Source organism: Macaca nemestrina, chromosome 7 (assembly GCF_043159975.1).
Source record: "Macaca nemestrina isolate mMacNem1 chromosome 7, mMacNem.hap1, whole genome shotgun sequence".
Lineage (NCBI taxonomy): Eukaryota > Metazoa > Chordata > Mammalia > Primates > Cercopithecidae > Macaca > Macaca nemestrina.
This window is the reverse complement of record NC_092131.1, coordinates 124612497-124629894: the sequence shown is the minus strand read 5'-3', so window position 1 is coordinate 124629894 and position 17398 is coordinate 124612497. Positions and strand designations below refer to the sequence as shown.

At 41.5% G+C, this 17398-nt stretch overlaps 1 protein-coding gene and 1 long non-coding RNA gene across 12 annotated transcripts in view; one reads left to right on the top strand and one right to left on the bottom strand.

The window, feature by feature from the left end:
- Positions 1 to 17398, bottom strand: part of LOC105491013 (S-phase cyclin A associated protein in the ER) — a 560926-nt gene that overhangs the window by 22289 nt on the left and 521239 nt on the right. For all 11 annotated transcript variants that reach the window (XM_071100885.1, XM_071100886.1, XM_071100887.1 and 8 more), the window contains 2 exons: positions 12040 to 12277; positions 6753 to 6902 (listed from right to left, as the gene is read on the bottom strand). In XM_071100885.1, the coding sequence (XP_070956986.1) occupies positions 6753 to 6902; positions 12040 to 12277 (388 nt within the window). The remainder of the gene's footprint in view (positions 1 to 6752; positions 6903 to 12039; positions 12278 to 17398) is intronic.
- On the top strand, positions 35 to 12093 carry LOC139364413 (uncharacterized). Its single transcript, XR_011626309.1, has 3 exons — positions 35 to 150; positions 1360 to 1506; positions 11961 to 12093. It is a non-coding gene; the product is annotated as an uncharacterized lncRNA (long non-coding RNA).

Below are 17398 nucleotides of genomic sequence, written 5' to 3'. Positions count from 1 at the left end.
AGCAGTTATCACCTCGGCAAGCTTGTGGCTATTCCTATACCCTGCCCTTGCCCTGCAGCCTGACTGGCATGGAGCACAGCCATGAGCTGGTGAGCACAGCCTTTAGTGCAGGTAAAACAGCTGTGGCTGAAGATGGCATCACAGAGCAAGGTACGTGACATCTCACCTGTAAGAAGTCTGCTTATAAGTATCTGTCATTGGGTTCCCTCTATTAATAGTGAGGAGCCAAAGTATACTGAGGTTTTAATGATAAGTTGCCACACAGTGGGCAGGCAGCTCATTAAGCTGTCTGCTGCAGATGGAATCTGGAGTAGGGTAAGGAAGGTCCGAAAAACCACAAAATAGCTTGGAGTCCCCATGAGATCAAAATGCTGCTCTGTGGTTCTAGTTTCAGCCTTTAAAATGTCACAGACTCATGGAACTTACAGGGGAGGTCATCTAGTATAATCCACTTATTTTTTGTTTACTTCATTGTGTAAAATATGTATAACATAATTTACCTTTTTTTTTTTTTTTTTTTTAAAGACAGAGTCTTGCTCTGTCGCCCAGGCTGGAGTGCAGTGGTGCGAACTCGGCTCACTGCAACCTCTGCCTCCTGGGTTCAAGTGATTCTCCTGCCTCAGCCTCCCAAGTAGCTGGGATTACAGGCATGCACTACAGCACCTGGCTAATTTTTGTATTTTTAGTAGAGATGGGGTTTTGCCATGTTGGCCAGGTTGATCTCAAACTCCTGACCTCAAGTGATCTGCCTGCCTCGGCTGCCCAAAGTGCTGGGATTATAGACTTGAGCCACCACGCCTGGCCCCATTTCAACTATTTTTAACCCCACAATTCAGTGGCATTAAGTATATTTACAATATTATGCAATTATCACTGCTATCCACTTCCAGAACTAATTTGCTTCTTTGTAGAGTCAGTGATGCTTAAACCTCGAGAGGGGAAAGAATTTATCTATGATCACACAGCTAATGGCAGAGCTGGGGCTAGAACCCAGGCTTTCTATCTGCTAAACTGTGGTCCATTTCTACTCATAAAACATGTTCATTTACACTTTCCAAGATCTTTATGAGTCTCCCTGAATAAGGCATACAGATAGGCCCTAGAAGCTTTCCAGTCAGCATCTAAGGGGCAGAATGGCAGTTTCTCAAATGTACTGTCTTGGTGAACCTGCATCATCTTCTACATTCACCACCGCTAGCCAAGATACACTTCAGTGGTCACGAGTGGATGGTACCTGGGACATGCCTGGCTTTCTTAAGCAATGTAAGATGAAATGAAAAGTACACTGAGTTGGGCTTTGCAAAACCTGGATGCTAGTCTTGATCGTTCATAAAGAAAAGATTTTCTGTGTCATTTCAGGGAGCTTACTTTATCTTTTAGAAGCCCAACTGCTCACCTGTCTGTGAGGTAAGAATAATTCCTGTACTTACGGCCCCACTAAAGTGCTACTGAGGCTCAAGAGACAAGAGATGGGAAGAATAGTATAAAGAACTCTACAAATATAAGGTATTTCTACCTTATTTCTCTCTCTCTCTCTTTTTTTTTTTTTTTTTTTGTTGAAACGGAGTCTCGCTCTGTCACCCAGGCTGGAGTGCAGTGGTGTGATCTCAGCTCACTGCGACCTCCGCCTCCCAGGTTCATGCGGTCCTCCTGCCTCAGCCTTCCCAGTTGCTGGGATTACAGGCATGTGCCACCACGCCTGGCTCATTTCTGTATTTGTAGTAGAGATGGGGTTTCACCATATTGGCCAGGCTGGTCTTGAACTCCGGACCTCATGATCTGCCCACCCTGGCCTCTCAAAGTGCTAGGATTACAGGTGTGAGCCACCATGCCTGGCCTCTACCTTATAATATTTCTAATATATGGCCGGGCGTGGTGGCTCATGTCTGTAATCCCAGCACTTTGGGAGGCCAAGGTGGGCGGATCACCTGACGTTAGGAGTTTGAGACCAGCCTGACCAACATGGAGAAACCCCGTCTCTACTAAAAATACAAAATTAGCCAGGTGTGGTGGTGCACACCTGTAATCCTAACTACTCAGGAGGCTGAGGCAGGAGAATCGCTTGAACTTGGGAGGCGGAGGTTGTGGTGAGCCAAGATGGTGCCATTGCACTCCAGCCTGGGCAACAAGAATGAAACTCCATCTCAAAAATAAAATAAAATAAAAATTTCTAATATAAATATTATGCTTAGTAATATCATCTCCATAATGTGCAGTGTCTCAGCTTCTTACAATTACTATCTTTTCTATCAGCTTCTTCTCTATTTTTTTTTTTTTTTAAATCTTGTTCTTTCTTCTCATAGATTGTTGCATTTTAGCAACTGCCCCAGATCTAAAGTGACCTCTCTAATCTTCCCTCAAATCAGAAGTGGATGTCCAGTTTGGTATTCAATCCTTCTGGGAGGCAAGGTGTTGAAACACAGGGTCTGGCTTTTTTCACTTTTCTAATTTCTTCCTCAGCGTGAGCTTACCTCTCACCAATGATCTTCAAACCTCACTGTATCCTCTTCTTCTCCAACTGACAAGTGACAGGGTCTCAGTCTCTTCCTCCTCCTTGTATTGACCAGTGCTCTCTCCACCCATTTCATCTGCTTTTTTTCTCATCCCAGCATGCCCAGTCATCACCTTCCTACCATGTCCAAGTCAGGTCTTACATGCCATCTCCAAATATGAGTCCCCCATTCCTGATACCCCTTAACTCTGAGCCCAGAGATGCCAAAATTGTGTGTTTTATCTAAAGGAGAGAATTAATATGTGATCCAGCATCAGCAGAAAAACTGTCTGAAATCCCATGAAATTCTGAGTTCAGTAAGTTTATCATAATAGAGTTGGTTTAAGCAAAAAGTTTTAAACCATCCTTAATATGAAACGCATGGAAAGAGCTGAATTTTGTCCTGCAGAACTGCACACAGCAAAATATTATCACATATACAAATTACTCACCTCTTTCAAAGGCAGTAGGCAGTGTCTTCATATATAATAAACAATTTAAGTATAAAATAAGACATTTTTAGGTTAACCATGAATGTCCATACAAGATAAAGCCATATAGTTGTTAAAAATACTTAGCAAAGATTCTGATATAATGTTAAGTGCATAAAGCAGGACACAAGCATTTGTACAGTATGACCTCAGCCGTGTAAAATTACTCATAGAAAAGAGGCTGGAAGGGAATCTGCCAAAATGTTAACAGTGGCTATCTCAGATAGTGAGATCAGGAATAACTGTGATTCCCGTTTTTTTCTTTATACTTGAACTGTCTTTTTCTCTTCCCTTTCCTTTTCCTTTCCTTTTCTTTTCCTTTCTCCTTCCTACCTTCTTCCTTTCCTTTCCTTTTTCCTTTTCTTTTCTTCTTTCTTTGAGACAGAGTCTGGCTCTGTCTCCCAGGCTGGAGTGCAGTGGCGGGATCTCGGCTCACTCCAACCTCTGCCTCCCATATTCAAGCAGTTCTCCTGCCTCAGCCTCCTGAGTAGCTGGGATTTCAGGCGCCTGCCACCACGCCCAGCTAATTTTTGTATTTTTAGTAGAGACAGGGTTTCATAATGTTGGCCAGGCTGATCTCGAACTCCTGACCTCAGGTGATCCACCCGCCTTGGCCTCCCAAAGTGCTGGGATTACAGGCATAAGCCATTGTGCCCGGCTGCCCTTTTTCACAATAACTAAAATCAGAAAAATAAAATCAACTTTTAAGATAAAATAAAAAGCAATTTAATAGGTTGAATGGATGCACATGAAGAAAAAAAAATCTACACGGATGATTTCCCTCAACTTTCCTTCCTCTGAGCAGTCTGTAAGAGACCTGTGAGCCTACTAGGCTTGGTCCACAGAGAGGACAGAGCATCCCCATCAGGGAGTGCTTGAAAGGGAAGGACACTGCCTGTGCTGTAGAGGTAGGAGGGGAGAAAAAGCTGCCATCTACTCTCCTGGCAACAGGGTCTGTAAAAGGGGAACTTTTCTGGTATAATACTCTGGTAAGGATCCAAACTGTCTATATTTTAGCCATGGGAATCCTTCTAAAACAGACTGCTTATTCCTGCAGCGCGGTTCAGGGAATGACTGAACATACACTTTGCCTCCATGCTTACTTGAGGTATTAGAGGCATCAACAATCATCTAGGAAATACAGAGCAGGGCTCAGTGTCCCTTTGAACCCAGATGGCTATGACTTCTGAGTTCTTGGGCCTGCCTTATTTTTTTTTTTTTTTTCTTTTTTCTCCTTCTCAGGAAAGCAATTTCAGCTCTCATTGTGCAGTTTCTTGCCTTGTACTTGGCTCTACCACCACATCCATCTCTTTTATTCCTGCCCAGATCTAGTTTGCTGCAGGCTAGATAAACCTTGCAAACATACTTGTTAGAGATTTGCCTACAATACAAATTAGGAAGTTTAGAGTAAGGCTGGGCACGGTGGCTCACACCTGTAATCCCAGTACTTTGGGAGGCCAAGGTGGGTGGATCACGAGGTGAGGAGTTCCAGACCAGCCTGGCCAAGATGGTGAAACCCTGTCTATACTAAAAATACAAAAATTAGCTGGGCATGGTGGTGGGTGCCTGTAATCCCAGCTACTCAGGAGGCTGAGACAGGAGGATTGCTTGAACCCGGGAGGCAGAGGTTTCAGTGAGCCAAGATCACACCACTGCACTCTAGCCTGGGCGACAGAGTAAGGCTCTGTCTCAAAAAAAAAAAAAAAAAAAATGAAAGTTTAGAGTAAGAGTTAAGGGGTTGTTCAGAGGCTTTTCTTTCTTAGCTACAATCTATACAATTAAGGTTGGCTGAGTAGGGAGCTTTTTCTTTTTTTTTTTTTTAAGACGGAGTTTTGCTCTTGTTGCCCAGGCTGGAGTACAATGGTGCAATCTCAGCTCATCGCAACTTCTGCCTCCTCCTGCCTCAGCCTCCGAGTAGCTGGGATTATAGGCATGCGTCACTATGCCCAGTTAATTTTGTATTTTTAGTAGAGACGGGGTTTCTCCATGTTGGTGAGTATGCGGCTGGTCTCAAACTCTCGACCTCAGGTGATCTGCCTGCCTTGGCCTCCAAAAGTGCAGGGATTATAGGTGTGAGCCACTGCGCCCGGCCAAGTAGGGGGCTTTAGATAAATGAGGTTGTCAGGAATTACTATTTGATATGCTAGTTATGCCATAATCCCGGCTTCAAAAATAAAGAGAAATAAGGTACTTCATTATTAGTAAAAAATCTATAACAGATTTTCCAACATCTTAAAAAAGCAGAAAGCAGGCCAGGTGTGGTGGCTCACACCTGTAATCCCAGCACTTTGGGAGGCCAAGGTGGGAGGACTGCTTGAGCCCAGGAGTTCAAGACTAGCCTAGGCAACATGGCAAAGCCCTGTCTCTACAAAAATTAGCTGGGTGTGATGGTACCCGCATGTGGACCCAGCTACTCAGGAGGCTGAGGTGGGAGGATTGCTTGAGCCCAGGGGGTCAAGGCTGCAGTGAGCCATGATCATGCCACTGCACTCCAGCCTGAATGACAGAGCAAGAACTTGTCTAAAAAAAAAAAAAAAAAAAAAAAAAAGGCCGGGCACGGTGGCTCACGCCTGTAATCCCAGCACTTTGGGAGGCCGAGGCGGGCGGATCACAAGGTCAGGAGATTGAGACCACAGTGAAACCCCGTCTCTACTAAAAATACAAAAAAAAAAAAATGAGCCGGGCGCGGTGGCGGGCTCCTGTAGTCCCAGCTACTCGGGAGGCTGGGGCAGGAGAATGGCGTGAACCCAGGAGGCGGAGCTTGCAGTGAGCCAGGATCGCGCCACTGCACTCCAGCTTGGGTGACAGAGCCAGACTTCGTCTCAGAAAAAAAAAAAATAAAAAAAAAAAAGCAGAAACCTATTTACAAATGAAATCTTTTTTAAAAAAAAAAAATAATCTATGAAATATTGCTCAGAAACCAAATAATTAAAGTAGTTTAAAGCAAAACTACTATGAGTGACCCACGGGAGAGTCCTACCTTCTCAGCCTCCCACCAACACCAAAGGAAGATTCTAAGCACCTAGGCAGAAGCCAGGAGTCAAGAACAGTTTCATAGAACACCAGACTCTAATACTATATGAAAAGTGACCCAACTTGGAAGATGTAAGCTACCTTATCAAAACAAAAACCCTGATAGCTAGAGCAGCAGACTCCACGTGGTAAGGAAGTACATAGTAAAGAATCTACATGGTAAGAGAGTACATGCTTCTCTGTGGCTTAAGAATATTTTATTACAAATATTTTATTTTATAGCTCTAAGAGGAGGCCCTAATGCTAATCTAGTTCTTATCGAATCTATTTGAAGAGGGCCAGGTGTAGTGGCTCATGCCTGTAATCTCAGCACTTTGGGAGGCCAAGGCAGGCGGATCACCTGAGGTCAGGAGTTCAAGACCTGCCTGACCAACATGGTGAAACCCCATCTTTACTAAAAATACAAAAAATTAGCCAGGTGTGGTGGTGGGTGCCTATAATCCCAGCTACTTGGGAGGCTGAGGCATTAGAATTGCTTGAACCTGGGAGGTGGAGGTTGCAGTGAGCTGAGATTGCACCACTGCATTCCAGCCTGGGTGACAGAGCGAGCCTCTGTCTCCAAAAGAAAAAAAAATCTATTTGAAGAGAAGGAGTTAGAGGCATATTCCTGGCGTCTGGTTAAAGGGCTTTACAGAGAACATTTGGGTTCCAGCCCATTAGCCTGCCTTTTCTCATTCTAATACGTCACACTCTCAGCACTGGGGGAATGTTCTAAGGAACTTTCCAGGGCCTCTTACCTGGTTATCTGGGTGGTTAACAGTGAAGTAGCCCACACAGACGATGACCTCATGAAGGAGGCTTTCACAGGAGACTTGGCTGCAGTGGCCCAGCAGGGAGCTGGCCATGTGCCGGAATGCAAGGGACAAGCCCTCTGCCCCTACAATAGACTGACAAAGACAAGGAGCAGTTAGAAGCCCTCAGCCCAGGGAGAGCTAGGGCTGCAAATCACAAAGCAAGACTGGCCCTGTGCATTTTCTGCCACGGTGCTGGAAAAACATGACATTTCTACAGTACTATACTTAACACTTCAGTTTAGGGGTTCTTTTTCTAATAAATGACAATAATAAATACAATGTTTACCTGAAAAGGGACAGTAGCAGACCAAACGCCTATACCACGTGGATCAAGACATTATCTACCTAAAGCACAGTTATTTATTCTATTTTTAATAACTTAATTTTTCTCATATACAAATATTCTTACTGTAGAAAATCTGGAAAAGCATAAAAAACCTAAAATTCACCTGTAAATCTACCACTTAGCTAAATTCCAACAATTTTTTTTCTGAAGGAGAAAATAGTTTCTTGTACACAGAGTTAAACATATATTTCTAATTATTTATGTTTAAACAAAAATTATAAATAACAACTAGTTATTATTCAAATAAGTAGCTCTATAAACCAAAGGCTCCCAAAAGAATGTAAAAAAAAAATACAAAAAATTCTCCTTAAAACCATGAAACCCCTCAGCTATGGGACTTCTGGGATCCTTTCTCCAGACAGGCAAAGGGCTGTCGGCGGTGGGCGACTCAAGAAGAGAGCCTGAGTCTGTGCAGCTCTATTTAATAAACATGTCAAACAGACAGAGCGACAGGAGGGCAAAGGGGAGAGGCGAAGCCCACAGAATACACTCGCAGCCCACACTGGAATGAAGCACCACTGCTGGCCTGTGGGAAAAGGCAGCGTTTTAAACTCATCTTTTGATTTGAGGTCTGAGTGGGCTTGAACCAGGTTGGATGCGTTGCAGCTTGGACGTTTCAATGAATTCACTTTACCTAACTGGGTGAAACAGAGCCATTTTAGTGAGCATTCTTGAAACAAAATTATTGCTAAATTTTAAGAGTGCCTTTTGTCTGTTTCACAGCCCCAAAACAAAACAAAAAAAATGTTCTTCAAGCCCCAAAGAGACTTCAGAAGGGCTTTGCTCCTTTAAATCAAGTAGTGACACTTCCTCAGCTCAGCCTTTATTTAATTAGTCACGTCCAGCATGCTGTGACCCAGTGCCCTCTGTTTAACCTTCACTGATAAGAGCAGGTCAAGGGGCATATAAGTTTGAATGTAAAAATTAAACCAATTTTTCAAGGAAACTATATTTCCTTTTTAGCCAGAATTAATTGCCAAGTCAGTACATTGATTTGTTTCCTGAGACCACCTTCAATTGTAAAAACTGTCAAACTGAATGCAATATACAATATCCCCAGTCTCAAGGCCACCCATGCCAATATGAATTCAGAGTGAAATCAGACTCTTTGCTGAAGAGAGAAAAATATTTTGACAGCCTTATTAGTATACAATGAAATGGAACCAGCTAGGAAAATACTCTAATGGATATCCTTTTGTACTATTACATGATGGGTTCTCACACAAAATAAGCACACAGGTTTGTGGCTTTGAAGAGGGTGAAGGAGCACTGGGAATGCTGCAGCATTCAGTTTCCAACCTTCTGACTCAGCATCTGCAAGACAGTTTAGGTAAATTCTTCTTCTCAGAAACTGAGTCAGTTCACATTTTCTGAGGGCCTACTATCTGCTAGTGAGCATAGCACTTTTATGCAATCATATTTAATCCTCAAATAGTCTTGTGAGGTAGGTGTTCTTAATCTCTATTTTACAGATGAGGAAATGGAGTCTTAAGTGTTCAAATAACTTGTCTAATGTCATACAATTTGAAGAGGTAATGTGATGGCTCAAAGTCAGGTCATTCTGACTCCAGATCCAGGGGTCTAATGAGGATGTCTCCCTGTAACAGCTCTGTATTCTTGTGATGCATTCAAACCCAAATCATCAACATGTCTTATATCATCTCGTCTAACTCTTCAGCAGGTCAGACAATTTATCTCACTTCAGTTTTTTTCTTCAGTTCCTGTGAGCCTCCCAGGCAATTCATAAATTATCTCTCAGATTTTTCTGAGGTCAGATCATGCTGAGATGTACACCTTCCTGCTTTCCACTTAAAATCTGTTTTCCTGTCCTTTACATACATAGTTCCTAAAACCTCACTTTTGACATGTAAGTTGTTTTGATGAACCAAAACATGCGTTTCTCTGACCATAACGATCACAAAAATAGTACTTTTCTGGAAAACTCATCCATTGCTATACAGTACAAATACTATGTATTTAATTTACTTAAGCTTACAGTCTTGATCACGTCCATCTACATCAATGGTGTCTATGTAGACAGATGTGTTGCTTTACAAAGCTGGTGAAGCCTATGTTTCCCTTCCCTTGAATATGGAAGGCTTATGACTGATTCAACCAATAAAGTATGGTTGATAAATAAGTGTATGACTTCTGAGGCTAAGTCATAAAAAGTCCTGTAGCTTTTGTTCGTTTCTCTTGGAACACTTGCTTTCTGGAAGCTTCCTCTTAGGACACTCCCACTCAGAATCGAGACAGCATAGTGTTTTAAAAAGTCCAAGTCACATGGAGAAGCAGTAGGTAGATGCTCTGGCCACCAGTCCTAGGTGAATCTTGTCTTTGAGTCATCCCAGGCATCAAACATAAGAGTAAAGAGCCTCCAGATGATTTTAGCTCTTAGCTATAGCCATGACATCATGGAGCAGAGACAAGTAATTTCCACTGTGATAAGCCCCATCTGAATTCTGAACTCCTAGAATCTGTGATCAGAAATAAATGTTTCCCCTACTAAGTTCATCTGTTTGTTTTTAAATGCATAAAAGTAATTAAGAAAAAACACATAGTCATTGGTATATATTACAGGCCCCAATGCTAGAAATTCTGGGCATTTAGGTCCCCTCACATGCTGATGAGGAGTCAGAAAGAAACATGAAGGGTAAAGGCTACCTGGAAACTATAGCTAGGAAGAGAATGAGAAAGAGTAATGGCGAGACTGATAAAATAAAAGAAGAGAGGAGAGACAGGAGAGAGACAAAAAAGAAGAAAAAACAGGAAGGAAAGAACTGAGAAGGAAATATAGAGTTGCATGAAAAGAAGGAAGAAAAGGTACTGGAGAATTGTGAGAACCAGTCAAGAAAGGGCATTCCAAATGACAGCCAGGGCATTTGATTTTTAGAATAATTGTTTTTTATTTATTTTGTTATTTCATTTCTTTTTATCCCTAGAGACACTGATTTGGAGAACAGTTGAACCCTCTTGAGCCACTCTCGTTTTATTCCTGCTGTTTTTGGCAAAAGTGGCTCAAGTGGGGATAAGTTTCAAGTCGGATATAGCAAGGATCTGGAAAGGAGAAATGTTTTTTTATTTTAGTTGGGCACCAAAGATTCCAGAAATAGGCTTTTGATTTTTCTTTTCCTTTTTTAATGAAATCACTTGACATTATTGCCCATTATTAAGCCCTTTAGGCTTAAAGGCCACTAGGGAGCAGGTCTGGTTGAAGTTCAATGGTGCTCCTTTGTGAGTGAGCCTGCACAGGCCACAAGTTCACAGGAGGAGAGGGGCAGGGAGCAGGGACCTGGGGCTCCCTGACAGAATGACTGACTGAACAGCTGACTTATCCTAGATGCTTGTTTATGATGTGGAGTCCCCTGTAGCAGTATAAATGTTGGTGAAGAAGACCCGTGAAACAGGAAGCTAAGAGACAGTTTTTAGATATTTGCTATTCCATAATCTATTAACAAAAGAAATCACTCCCTTTCGACACAGCTGATGGGTGGACTGGTAGACTCCATATCCTGAGCATGTAAAGTTAAGGTTCCCTGATTTCCAAACTGTTTCCAGACAGAATACAGTGGGCTTAGGTCTTCAAAAAACACAGATGTTATGTTCAACCCTGAGGCGAGAACCACTGACATTTTTTTGAAGCAGATATCTCTCATTTATATGTGACTGTAACCTCCCAGAACTCTACGTATTGTGCAGTCAGTTACCACCTAAGGCTAGTTCAACTGCTCTGGAGACAGAAAAGCATTAACCCAAAGGAAGGGATTTCTGTTCTCATGACAGATAAACTAATTCTACAAAGTTGAAAGATACTAGATCCCATGATACAACTTAGTCACAAATTTCCTTTTTTGAACAAAATGACAGGAAGACATCAATTAAAGAACTGTACATTTGTCATCAGCTACAATATAGAAGTATTCCTTCCATCTCAGAATGGCAAAGTCCACTATTTTCATACATTTGTATCTCTATAACCTTTTTCCCTCTGAGCAAAGCAATTCATCTAAATTATGGGTTCATCATCTGCCAAGTTTGTTCCTTTTTTAATGAAATCACTTGACAGTTAATAAACTGAAAGAGAAAGTCTATTCCTTGGGGCTTGCTCTGTTCCAAAGGTTCAGTGTTTTTGAAAATTAAATTTCCTACATGAAAAAAAAAATCTGTTTCCAGGCTGACAGTCTGGTGTTATAGCATAAAGCAATTCTTCTTTCTTTAGCTATAAAAACTTAATAGCTAAAGATGCAAATCCCTGTAAAGCTAGTTACACACTTTACCCTGAACACAAAATCAGCTAAACCATCCATAGAAAGTCATATCAATCAAAGAATTTATCTAAAAAGCTAGTTATATACTTTACATTGGACACAAAATCAGCTAAACCATCCATAGAAAGTCATATCAGTCAAATAATGTATCTAATTTTGGTTCTATTTACATAAGAAACCATTACTTTCCTTAATATTTAAAAGTTGATGAGATGATAATGTCCTGATCTAAAGAATTCCAGACAAAAGGTTTATAAATAGCAGCATGGCAAAGGATGAACATAGGCTTTGGAGTGGGAGAGTCACGGTTACTTGTCCTGGTTCATAAACATGTAACCGTGGGCAAATTTCTTAACTGTCAGCTTCTCTATCTGTAAAATGGGTATAACAATACTTTGCATGGTAGCTATGAGAATAAATGAGAATGCTAGATGTTATAGAGCATCTAATACAGTTCCCAGAAAATAGTAGCTTAATAAATTATAATATATATTATAATTCCATTTATTGTAGTTTATTCCTTATACCCCAATTCAGGAGAAGAACCTGACATCCTATCTACACGAAAATATTAACTCTCGATTGGTTAACATTGATATAAACCAATACTTGGTACCTGAAAAGCAGGCAGATGAAGAGCTGCAAAGCTGTTGAAGAAACGTAAACTCTGAATGGCTACTTGGGTGGTATTTTGGGTGTAATTCTCCTTGGGACTGGCAGTGCTAGGGTCCAAGATGGTGCCATGGAAGAGGACACAGTAGAGCATATGAAGAACTCCAGCCAGGTCGGTTGCCTGAAGAGCAGCTGTCAGCCCTGTGGGATCCTGGCGATTATTGTCAAATATGCTGTATGACCTGACAAAGAAACATTCAATTCTTTGAGAAAAACTACTTAAAGGATGTTAGCAATTTGTATAGGTTAAATGAAACAAGACAATCAGACCATTAAAAACAAACCATCTGAGTTGTGCAATATGGTAACAAAGAACTTCAAGGAATAAATCCCTCCCCACCAACCGCACTGTGGCTTTCTTTTTCTTCTGGAAGACCAGCCTGCTGCAGCAGTGTCAACTGAGCACTCTGCAGCCAGTGCTGAGGCTGCCAACCACCCTTCCCATACTTTGTAGCCTCACGTTGTTTAGTATCCTGGGTCTGGGCAAAGTGGACAGTCTGTGAAAGCTTTTGGGACTCAGAGGCCAAAAACACACTCCTAGCTTCCTTTCTGGATAAAGGCACTCTTCTTAGGGGAGGCAGCTATTAGGAAAGCATGAGGCCTCAAAAACCCAGTAATGTGTTGGTATACTGTGATAGGGAGATTCTTCAGCTGCTTCTGAAGCCCCTTTTCCAACATTGAGGAGTACAGGCGGGACAGGTTGTAGAAGCCAAAGCTCCAAGAACAAGCAAGTACTGGATTAGGTCTACACAAATCAGATGAAGTCAGCTTAGCTACCGTGGCAGGTAATGTTACAGAAGAGCAAGAAGAGACAATGGCAGTGGCAAATGAATTCCTAAAATCAATAGTAAAGCAGCAGGGGTATGCTAAATCTATCTCATCCTTGAACTAAGGTATTTTTTTATTATTATTTTTTGTTGTTGAGATGGAGTCTCGCTCTGTCGCCCAGGCTAGAGTGCAGTGGCGTGATCTCGGCTCACTACAAGCTCTGCCTCCCAGGTTCACGCCATCCTCCTGTCTCAGCCTCCCGAGCAGCTGGGACTACAGGCGCCCGCCACCACGCCCAGCTAATTTTTGCATTTTTAGTAAAGACAGGGTTTCACCGTGTTAGCCAGGATGGTCTCAATCTCCTGACCCCGTGATCCGCCCACCTAGGCCTCCCAAAGTGCTGGGATTACAGGGGTGAGCCACAGCGCCTGGCCAAACTAAGGTATTTTTTTATTTTGCTTTTACTTTTATTTATTTTTTAAAAATTTCCCTTCTTTTCACAGGTGTTAAAAAAAAAAAGTAAAACCACTCAATGTGAGGGTTGAACCCACTGACTCTGGGATTAAGAGTCCCACGCTCTACCAACTGAGCTAGTCAAGCAATTCTGAACTAAGGTATATGTGAAGCATCTAGTGACTAAGAGCAGGGAGTTATAGTAAACATGGCTGCCAAGCATTCACCCTTTTAAACAAAAACTGTACAAAGATTTCTAAGGAATCACCTCTCCTTAACTCATAGCCAATAGGCTTCACATAAATTTCCCTCCCTATTTACTCTGGCTCAAGGGTATCCAGGCCTACGGTTAAGCCACACATTTCTCTGGCTGTTGAGCATTACTCAGGGATGGCACATGCCACAATCAGAGCTAACGGGATAGAGGGAGATACTTTTGCTGAGACGCTTGGGAAGAAGTCATCACTTTTTCCTCTACTGGGTTTGAATCTGAGATGTAAGGTCTGGAGTTGCTATAGCTACTTGTAACCACTGCACAAAACCGCAGGTCTCTTAGTGCTCTTTCTTCATGACACTGATTTTTCTCAGGAAGGCAAGTTACAAGTTTCTACTCAATGTCTTCCTTTAATGTGGCACGATCTACACAACACTGAGCAGGAGTGCTTTTATGTTTCTGGCATGGCATACTACCTTTCCCTACTTTTTAACACTATGAGTTAGTGTTAAAAATCTGGGTTAGTGTATGTACAGGGGTGTGTGTGTGTGTGTATGTGTGTGTATATATACATGTATACACACACATATACATATATACACATATATATAGGTTGTCATTTGTCATTCCTTTCAGCTGGATGGGAGGTAGTCCTTGGAGAACTATGCTTACTTCATCATCTTTCCCAGAAGCACTCAAGAGGTGTCACTAATTTTTTTTTTTTTTTTTTTTTGAGACGGAGTCTCGCTTTGTCGCCCAGGCTGGAGCGCAGTGGCCGGATCTCAGCTCACTGCAAGCTCCGCCTCCCGGGTTTACGCCATTCTCCTGCCTCAGCCTCCCGAGTAGCTGGGACTACAGGCGCCCACCACCTCGCCCGGCTAGTTTTTTGTATTTTTAGTAGAGACGGGGTTTCACCATATTAGCCAGGATGGTCTCGATCTCCTGACCTCGTGATCCGCCCGTCTCGGCCTCCCAAAGTGCTGGGATTACAGGCTTGAGCCACCGCGCCCGGCCGAGGTGTCACTAATTAAACAAGAATTGAGAGGTGCTGACTGGTAAATTTCTAGTATCTTGTTTAGTTTTCTCAATTCATAACTTAGTTTTTCCAAAGGGATCATTTTATTCATTTTACTAGTTGCATCAAAGCAGTTGTATTCGTAACCACGGTACACATTTATTTCTTGAATGTGCACTATTTCTAATATTTCTAAGAATACAGCCAAGTGGCATGACATCTTCGTATACATTGTTCTCTACTCAAGAAAGAAGCTCTCTTATGAAATACTGTCATCTCATTTATATGGCAGGATCTGCCAAGTACATTCATATGTGTCACCTTATCTCATTCTTACTGGGTTTTCATAGTTGGTAGAGAAGTTATTTGTCCTCTCATTGTACACATGAGGCAAGTGAGACCTAGAGAAATAAGGTGAAGTGTTTTAGGTCATACAAATTTTTAGTGGCAAAAGCAGGAATATCACCCAGGGCTTTTGACTGTTTAGGGTCAGTGCTTTATCCATGGACCAAAACATCCAGGTCAAACAGAGGCTGACCTCCTCTTTCCTCTCGATGCCTTCTTTTAAGTCAAATTTTGTGATTAAGTAAATACTGTTAAGATATACAGAGACTATAACGCAATCTTGTATTGTCGAGGGGAGATATTTTTGTCTCACAGCACTCAATAAAAAGTTTAAGAAATGATATTTATTTGCTTATATGTATATCTGAACTGTTACACAAACTTCTGTTAGCTAATGTCAGCTGACCCTTACTTCCTTCCATTAAAGCCAAAAGAGTTAGGGGTCAGACCCTGACTAGAGACGTGAGTAGAGATTAATGTGTCTGAGTTTATTATATAGGTTCCAAAAAGGGGCCTGTGTTTGTTTAACACTGATTGCCTTTTAGAACCAGTGACAAGTCAGAAGATATTTCTCCCTAAAGCTGATTTCTAATAGGCTTTCAGAACCTTGAGGATGAGTGACATCATTGCTGGTGACAACAGTTTTACTGCTCTGTGATTCAGAATGGTGACTTCCCCTTTACTCTTGTGTTGCTTTTAAACTGATTATCAGTATATTCTAATACAGATATTCAGGAATATAGCTTTGTCATTTAAAACATTTTATAATACTTAGTCTTTCTGAGCATTTATTAAGTGACAAGAATTCACTGCTATTTCCTCTTCCAAAGAATACATACAAAAAATCTTAAGAAAAAAAAAAAAAAAGTGAAGGTTATCAGAACATATTCTCTCCTGCACCATTATTTAGGAAAACACTAATCTGATAGATTATAAAGCAATACAGCCCAGTCTTTTGCAGATATTAGCCTAATGAAATAAAAATGGTAATTGAGGAAAATCTGTTAAATAAGCATTTAAGAACTTAGATGTGGAAATGGTTCAAAACGCATAAAATAGTGCTTCATGGAAAAGACCATTCATGTTGAAGAGTCCACAGGATATATGGGGGCAAGGGGAGGGTTTGACTGTCCCATTTGGCTTCCACAGGACTAATGTAGACCTGAAGGGACCGTAGAGAATGTTTACTTTTGATTTAGCTTGAAGTACAGATAATTTGTCCATGAGCAGGCCACTGGCTTCTGTTGGTCTTAACTGTCAGTTATAATCACTTTCAGCCTAAATGTTTATAAGAAAAAAGTAAAAGGCCTTATTCATATCAGCCATGGGTCACCAAGTTTTCTTTAACAAATACATAGAAGATGTGAAAAATAAGATCTGAAATTTTGCATAGTACATTCTGAGATCTTTGTAATTTTACCAGATTTTAAGGTGTTTTTGTTAGGTCTTCAGGACTAGAGATCTTAGTGAGACATTCATTGCTGTTCATCAAAAGCTAGATTCAATTAGGGAAAAGTAAAATTAGTTTTTCATTAATACTGCACAATGCCTGAAAACCCTACTTTACCTTAAAGGAGAGTACAGCTGGGCAAAAACAGCATGATCTGTGTGGGCATGAAGTGCTGTCCATTCCATCTTCATAAACCACTTATATACCAGGCCTTAGTTGGCCTAAAAAAGCAGCTGTGACAGTTCCAGACTCTATAATCCCTTTTCTTCTGTTTGTTTGCCCTCATTTCCATGGTCCCCAGATTTCCAGCTTGGTAACATTCACTCTGATCTTCAGTGCAGGTGATCTTCTAGATTGTTCTCTTAGCTTCTTGGATTTTGGCTTTGTTCTGGAATCCCTAAGGGATTTTGTGAGAACATCCCATTTTAGCCCTTAAACCCATAGACCTGCACTCAAAGATCTGCAGAGTGTTGGAGTGGGTGAGACTAAGTCATTGTCTCCCCCAATGATGGATGAGAACTTTACTGTTTAAGGAGAAGTAAATTATTTCTCAGCAGTATCCCAGTTTTTGGATATTATGTTCTGGGATATTCTGAGAAAGCCAAACCGTATCCAGTGACAACGTCATTCATCAGGGTTTAAGGTGAGCACAAACAGGCATGATATTCTGTCAGGTATTCTGTCTAAAAAACCAAAGTACCTGTGCTCCAGGAACTCTGAGCACCTGCGATGGGCAAGGTTAAGGAAGATCAAGCCCCTGTTCTAGAGGCGTTACAGTCTAACAGGGGCAGGTGGGTGTATCAGTTTCCTATTGCTGCTGGAATAATTACCACAAGGTAGTGGCTCAAAACAATAAAAAATGAAATATTTTACAGTTCTGAAGGCCAGAAATTCAAAACAGATCTCACTAGGCTAAAATCAAGTTGTCACAAGAGCTGTGTTCCTTTTGGAGGCTCCAGGGGAGAATCCATTGCCTTGCCTTTTCCACCTTCTAGAATATGCCTCAATTCTTTGGCTTATGGCCCCTTATTGCAGCTTCAAAGCCAGCAACAGAGTAT